At 31.3% G+C, this 7,954-nt stretch overlaps 1 protein-coding gene across 7 annotated transcripts in view; it reads left to right on the top strand.

Moving 5' to 3' along the window:
* The first annotated feature begins 810 nt into the window (after window positions 1-810).
* LOC132179431 (uncharacterized) overlaps window positions 811-7,954 on the top strand; it is a 53,739-nt gene continuing 46,595 nt past the window's right edge. For 2 of the 7 annotated variants that reach the window (XM_088515942.1, XM_088515943.1), the window contains exons 1-4: window positions 811-883; window positions 958-1,065; window positions 1,931-2,142; window positions 2,782-2,835. In XM_088515942.1, the coding sequence (XP_088372068.1) occupies window positions 2,050-2,142; window positions 2,782-2,835 (147 nt within the window). In that variant the 5' untranslated portion in view covers window positions 811-883; window positions 958-1,065; window positions 1,931-2,049. Of the gene's footprint in view, window positions 884-957; window positions 1,066-1,930; window positions 2,143-2,269; window positions 2,322-2,781; window positions 2,836-2,924; window positions 3,236-7,954 lie in introns of those variants that run through there. The other 5 variants (XM_088515947.1, XM_088515945.1, XM_088515949.1 and 2 more) reach the window with 5 other exon arrangements.

The following is a 7,954-nucleotide window of genomic DNA, read 5'->3' as shown; positions in this document are numbered from 1 at the left end:
ATCAATTATTATACGCTCCTTCTACCATGTAAGATACTATTACACCTTAACGTTGATTTTTCTTTTTTTTTTTTTTTTTTTTTTAATTTGTTGGAGCAAATACAAACAATAGGGAATCCATCCGACTATATTGATCCTAATACCACTTGACAAATCCTTGAAATGTTATGTAATTTTAAATGTGCTCACTAATTCTAGATGTCCTTTCTTAGCAAGCATAAAGATACAATTAAATGACAAATGGCTTTCACTTAAAGTAGTGCTTCCCCAAAAAGATTGATTTGCTTCCTTTTACCTCATAATAATTAACTTTTGCCAAAGCTTCCTACCCTTAAATAATTTTGTATATAGACTAAAAGTTTGTTTGAGATTGCGTTTGATAAATAGAGTTTTTAAGTTAAAAAACACTTTTTGACAAAAACATCATTTTAAAGCTTTGCCCAAAGTGTTTTTTTAATCATTTTTAGGCTTTTTGAACCCTTAAAAGCGCTTTTAATTTTTTTACTAAATCAGTACTTTTTTTTTTTTTTTTTTCAAATGAATTTTTTGAGTGTTAAAAGTACTTTTAGGCACCTCAAACACAATCTCAAACCGAAATTGCGTTTGAGGTGGGCCGATTGGGAATTGCATTTGAGAGACCTAAAAATACTTTCCAAACAAATTTTTTGTAAAAAAAATAAAAAATAAAAAATTACATTAATATTAACAGATATATACTTGGAAAAAAAGTAAAATTCAGATATTATTCTAAAAATAATATTGAAATGTTAAGTATGATTCTTTTCATTATTTCCACCATATTTCTATTATTCTCTTCTCCCAATTCTTCTAACCCTCATCATCTATCCCATATTCTCAATACTGCCGGCCCACTCTTTCAGAGGTTAGTTTTGTGACGCCATCCTTCTAGTTTTCTTATTCATGGTTTTTCACTCTCTGTGTCCCTCTGTCTCTCAGGTTGTTACTCTGTCATTTCCGGCCATGCAATGGGCATGGAATATTGGAATGGAAGGGAAGGGATATCTTCCCAACCAATGGGTCGAACCCTCCGCCGCACAATCAATGGTACGTACTCTGTTTGTTTAGCCCGCATACCCATTGAAGTTTGAACCCGTCCTTCTCTTTAATTTGGGGCCAAAACCCCACAATTTCGTCTTGCCTTTTCTCTTCTAGTCCCTCATCAATCCTCTCAAAATCTACCTAATTAAGAACCCAAAGACATATCCAATCAAAAAGACATTGCCAATGTGAGAATATTGCCAATGTCATATGGAATGCTATTTTCAGCCGTGTTGGATTAGCCTGAATTATTTGTTCTTATTTGTTCGAAAGGGTTGTGCGGCAGTCCTCATTACTCGAGATACAGCAGTGTGCTTAGTTTTGATGGAAGAAGTAGAGTGTTTTTTTTTTTTCAAATTTCTTTTGACTGGGCAACTGCTCTGCATCTTAATTTCGGATCAACATCCCCTCAAAATTTTTTTACATATGAGATTCTCAAATTTTAAAATTTGAAACCCTCTATTTACATAATTTATATCTAACAGTCCAAATAAATGAAGAGATTTGTGTGTTATTTTAATTTTCATAAAGTGCTCAGATTTTAAAATTTGAGAATCTCATATTTTAGAAAATTTGAGGGGATACAAATCCATTATTTTCTTAGTTTGTTGATTTTCTTAACCATTTTCAATGATATCTTGTTTACTTATTAAAATGTAATTTTTTTTTTTAAAAAAAAAAAATCTTCTGTTAATCCCTTTTTCTATTACTTTTGTGATGCACTTCTAGCATCCAAAAATTCATCCAAAGCAAAACGGGCCTGCTAGTCTGCTAAAAGCCTATTCCAGTTGGCTAGTTAAACTCTAAATAAGCTCATGAAGCAATTTTCCTGAACTTCAAAAATGTGTGATGACTCATAACTTGTGTGCAGTGTACTGCACTTTTAGTGTCATCTAAAGGCTTTGAGAAGGTTTTATCCAAAAGATAAAAGGAAAGGAAGGTAAAGGGTGTAATATTCATGGATCGATTGAAGTAAATAAAGTTGCTGGAATGTTTGATTTTGCACTTGCGAAAAGCTTTCAGCTGCCAAATGTGAAAGATTTAGGAGAAGCTCTGTTTTGGTTGCTTGCCAAGAACAGAGTGGTAAGCATCTGTTAAATAGTCTTTTCTTGTTTCTTTTTTTTTAAGATAAGTAAGCAACCCTTAAATCAAAATTTGTTCGATATAATTAATATGTTATTTACATTTTTCACTTCTCAACGCCTTGTAGGGTGTAATGGGTACATGAAACACCAAATGGTATGCACCAATATTTCATCAAGGTTGGTATTATGTTCTTGTTATGTTTCTGTCTTTGAGGTTCATAAACAAATGCTGAATGATATTTTCCTATTTATAGAAATTTCATTTTTTCGTTTATTAATTTTGATGTTTGTATTGTGATTGAAAACTAAGCAGTGATATAAATTTAATATTTGAATTAAATGCAAGAACAAACAATCAATATCGGAAAGATTTATGATGATTGTAGATCTTGGGCTGCTGTAACACATTGTATCTAAATTTTCTATGGAGTCTTTTATAAAATCATCATGTGCTTAACTCATTTGAGGAATGGTGTTGTTTTATCAGATCAGAATCATATATATATATATATATTGATGACGAGGAACCATTGTGGTAGTCTTGAACATCTAGTTGAAGAATTTTGGTCTTTTATTTTCTGTGACTGTTGTTTCAAAATCAGCAGGGATCTTTATGATTTTCTTATAAATTTGTCAGGTGGTCCCTACTATATACACTGACATTAGAGGCCGTATGATCCAGTCAAATCAGGTAAATTGAAGATGACAAAATCTTATTCTTTTATTTTATTGATTAGATCTACTATATGCCTGAGATGCACTATCAATGGTTTTGTGCAGTATTCCGTGACAGCATTTTTGGAGTTCCGAATCGGGTTACGTTTTTCAGTCTTCCTGGAATTTTCTTCTTTTGTGACATTTCTCCAGTTAAGGTTCGTATATTTGTTCACAGCTAATAGGGTATTTGAAAGTGTGATTTTGGAGTCTGTCATGATTATTGGGGTGGTTTAGGTGTCATTGATGAAAGATTATGTTTCTTTTTCCATTTTCACATGTTTAGTTTTGTTTCCTTTCGAAAGAAAAATTATAAATGCACATTATCATAGCTGCATCTCCACTCATGAGATAGTCAAACACGGATAAGGACCAACAAGGAGAAAGATCTGTGGATTCAAGGAAACTGAGGTAGATTAAGTGTTACGAACTTAAGTTCATGACAGGATAAATTAGGAAGGGAACCTAAACCTTTTAAACACAAGGTTTGAGATTACTACTTTTCATGACTTTATTCATAGCATAACCCCTTTAAATGGAGGATTCATTACATATTACATAAGAGAGTTAGGACTGAGTCAACAACTCTTATTAGAATAATATCATAACCTAATAAGTCTAAGGTTAGCCGACTAATGCTAACATAATATAAACGTAATACATGTAACATAAACCTAATACAACTAGCCTAATATGGAAAGGCCCGTAACATTAAGATATATATAGTGGTGTACTCCAACAAGCCAAACGTGGAAGTAATCATACAGTTGCACTTCTGGATAGATAAAATAAGGGGCTATTATTAAGTTACTGAGATAAACTCGAAAATCAGATGCATCATAATATTCCAGATCATCTTTTATGTACGTTTATATTGCAGGTGACTTTCAAGGAGGAGCATGTTCCTTTTTAACACTTTTTGACCAATATTTCTGCAATAAGTGGAGGTACTGTTCTCTCTCTTTCTCTCTCTCTCTCTCTCCCCCCTCCTTTTTACCTAGACATAAGCATGCATACATTTCATCCAAGTATTTCGTTTAAGAAAAATATGAAGGGTTCTCTCTTCTAGTAGTGGAGATTTATGTTTCTACATACCAGATGCTTTGCCTGGATGCTGGTTTATTATCTCTTTGTTTAGGTATTTTCACAGTTGGGGGAATAATAGATTCATTCATCTATCATGCATAGTCAAAAAGTGATCAAGAAAAAAATGTAGACTGGCAAATATTGCCAATGTTGTTGCCATTCTGCACGTGTTGCTCCAATATTCTGGTTGATTTTCTGCAGGAGAAAATTGTTGGGGTAGGGAAATCATTGAATCATTTTCTTATGAGGATTATTAATTGAAGTTGTAATTATTAAATTCATGTGACTTATTTCTTCGCGGAATGAATTGTGTCAAAATTCTTATTTCATTTTGTCAAATCGCTCACTTTGATTTTCCCCTTCAATTCATTCATTCGTAGATCCACTTGCCAATTAGTTTTTCATGAAGCTTTGGACGGGATTGTGAATCTGATGCATATATATGTCCAGTGAAGAAAACCCAACTTACAATATCTAAATGTTGCTAATTGAAACAATAAGAGGCCTGCTGAGATCAAATTTTGATTGCGCCCAGTTTTTAACGTGCAAAGCCTAATCTATTTATGTTGGCTTCCAATTTCTTCCAAACCCCATCCCATTCCTTCATTTTGTAGATTTGATAAGAAACTTCTTTAACGTCACCATTATGACAGAAGATTACAATGCACTGAACTAAAAAAAGGCTCATTCAATATTATTCAATACAATGGCTCAAAGTTTGGTTTGGAAGTCGGAAGGTGGTTGTCACTAAAGACAAAGTAAGAGAATAAAGGAACATGCATATAAGGAAAAGAAGGTTTGGTGACGAAGGAAAAAAAAAAGAAGGAATAATTATGTGTTACTTGCTCAATTTCTCAAGTGTGTAATAGGATAAATTTGAGAAGGTTGTTAGACGGAATCAGGACATCTTTCAAAAAATAGTTTGGGAATAAACTTCTTGGTACCTTTACTCCATGTCTTCAAAAATAAAATAAAAAAATAAAAAATCTTTTACAATAATTCCCCAACTCATCTTCATACGTTGGTGAATGATGCGTAATTAAAGATAATGATAACACCAACTTATGAAAGATAAATGAATGACAATGAAAAGAGAAAACAAGAATGACTAAATACCAAATGCTTTTTTTCACTGTTGAGCTGTTATTGCCTCCTCATAATATTTTTACCCTTGCACTTATTTCCTTTGGCCATTTGTAACGTTATGTTTGCTATAACTCACTTTTGTCATATATTCTTTTGGAGCGTTGCAAAGGATTCTTTTTTTTTTTTTTCACGAAAAGTTGAAATTTTATCCAAAACCATCTCTATGATAATTAGGCCTAGTAGTCAAAGATGATAAACTTTAATATTGATGGTAACTTGGTGAGGCTTCCCATGGATGTCTAAGTTCGCAAGGAAAGGTGGGGAGATTAATAAAGAGATAAAGCAAGAGAATAAATAAGCTTGCAAAAAGAATTTCTAAAAAAGTAGGAAGAAGAAAGGAAAAGAAGATGAAGAGAAGAAGAAAAGAACAAGGCAAGAGAATAAAGAAGCACGTACAAAATGAAATTATGGCACTGTTTGTTAATGTGTATTTGGAGGGTGGTTTTTTATTTTTGGTTTAAAAAAGTATTCTGATGCCACATTAAGGTGAAAACCTTTTTTGTGTTTTTAAGAGTGTTTTATATTTAGGTTGTTTCTTAACATTTTTGTTTTTAGAAGAGAAAATAAAAATTTTAACAAACAAAGTCAAAGGTTTAGAGACAAAAGGAAAAAAAGAGAGAAAAAAATAGGTTCATTGTAACCCGTTTCTTTCATCGTTTTGGGGGCATATCAAATTTTTGTTTTGTCTACCAAAGTAGAAATTTCATCATTTGTAAACCGTCTTACTAATAGTTAGGCCGAATACTCATGGGTGATGAACTTCAATATTGGATTTTAACTTTGTGAGTCCTATAATAAATATATGAACTTGCAAGAAATGCAGTTTTGGGGAAAAAAAACAAAAGAATAAAGGCCTAAGTACACAAAACAAGAAAAAAATAATGATGAAGAAGAAAAGAAAAAAAGATTTGGAAATGAAGAAAGGAACAAAGAAAGAAAATAGATAACATGTACACAAAGAAAAGAAAGTTTAGAGAAAAAGGAAGAAAGAAAGGAATAATTATGTTCATTATTAATCACAGTTTTGGAAGATTAGGAATAATCATATTTTTCTACCGAATCATCCTTTGTAAACCATCTTTGTGATAGTTAGAAGGCACAATAGATATGTATTTTCTTTTACCAGAGGAGAAAAAAGGACACGACAAGCTTGAAATTATATAACAGATGCTATTATAAAAAAACCAATCATGGGCTACAAGATAGATAAATCATGCACATGAGCCAACTTATGTGCAATAGAATTTCAAGGATAAGTTAAAAGTCAATTTCCTTGCATTATTTAAAATTAAAGGTTTCAACTTTGAATATATAACCCTTCTCAATTTTTTGGTCTTCAAGAGGATAAAGGTTTGTTAATTAAGCCACACATTGAGACCCACCTGAAAAGCGTGGGTCAAATGAGTATAGAATATGCTTTAACATTATCAAGAAAACCCAACTTACAATAAGAGGCTGGCTGAGATCAAATTTTGGCAGGATGTTTCCCAAAAAAATCTTTTTTTTTTTTTTTATTTTTTTTTTATTTGTGCATGAAATTAGAAGTTTTATCCTTTATAAACCTTCTCAATGATAGTTAGGCCTAGTACTCAAGGATAATGAACTTCAATATTGGTGCTAACTTGGTGAGGCATGCAATAGATATCTAAGATCGCTAGAAAAAAGGATGTGGATATTAAAAAAAAAAAAAAAAATCAAGGAGCACGTATAAAAAGAAAAGAAAAGGAGGAAGCAAAAAAACCAAGGATGTAAAGGCAAAGAAAATGATAAAACAAGAGAATAAATGAGCATGTACAAAAAGAAATAACAGCTTTGTTTCTTAATGTGTTTTGGGGAGTTTTTTGTTTTTAACTTATAAAAGTGTTCTGACATAACATAAATTAGAATACTATCTTTGTATTTTTAATGGTGCTTTGTGTTAAAATTGTTTGTTAATGTTTTTATTTTGAGAAAAGAAAATGAAAGACAAACCCGTTTCTTCCATACTTTTACGGTCATAGCATTTTTTTTTTTTTTTTTTTGGTCCAAGACAATAGAATATTCATCTTTTGTAAACTATCTAAACTTGCAAGAAACAAAGTTGTGAAAAAAAAAAAAAAATGAAGATAGAGTAAGAGAACAAAGTACCATGTGCCTATAGAGAAAACAAAAAAAAAAAAAAAAAAATTGATGAAGAAGAAAAGAAAGGAAGATTTGGAGATGAAGAAATGGACAAATTCAAGAGAATAGAGAAACTTGCACCTGAAGAAAAGAATGTTTGGAGAGTAAAGAAAAAAAGAAAGGAATAATTATGTTCATTATAAATCATGTCAATCATAGTTTTGGAAGCACAGTAATATTGTTTTATTTCTTCTACCAAATCATCCTTTGTAAATCATCTTTGTGATTTGTATGTTCTCTTACGTACCAGAGGAGAAAAAAAAAAAGATTTGTTTGATAATTTAAGGAGAAATAAGGCACAACAAGCTTGAAGTTGTATAACAGGTACTACACACTCTCTCTCCCTCTCTCATTTCTTTCCTCTGTTAGCCTCTTTTCTATTGCCAATTTGCTATTGATATTTAACATCTATCTATTATTGTTCCATTTGATCGTACGTGTACGTGATTAAGCATTGATAATAAGAAGTCCAAAACATGCTTTTCGATCTCACAATTCTTTATCCTTGAAATCTTAAAGGAATTAATTAATTCTAATTGACAAGATAACAAAAATGACTTATTATTATTCATCCTGGACAATGTTTATGAAAAATACCTTAAAAAAAAAAACGAGTTAATCACTTAATCCTCACAAAAATAATATTAATAATATATATAAAAAAACCCTAATTACCTTCATATCTAAAGACGAATTAAAGAGCA

The sequence above is a fragment of the Corylus avellana genome, chromosome 4, assembly GCF_965113065.1.
Source record: "Corylus avellana chromosome 4, dhCorAvel1.hap1.2, whole genome shotgun sequence".
Classification (NCBI taxonomy): Eukaryota; Viridiplantae; Streptophyta; class Magnoliopsida; order Fagales; family Betulaceae; genus Corylus; species Corylus avellana.
Note: the sequence above shows the minus strand (reverse complement) of the source record. Positions and strands in the feature narration are given on the sequence as shown.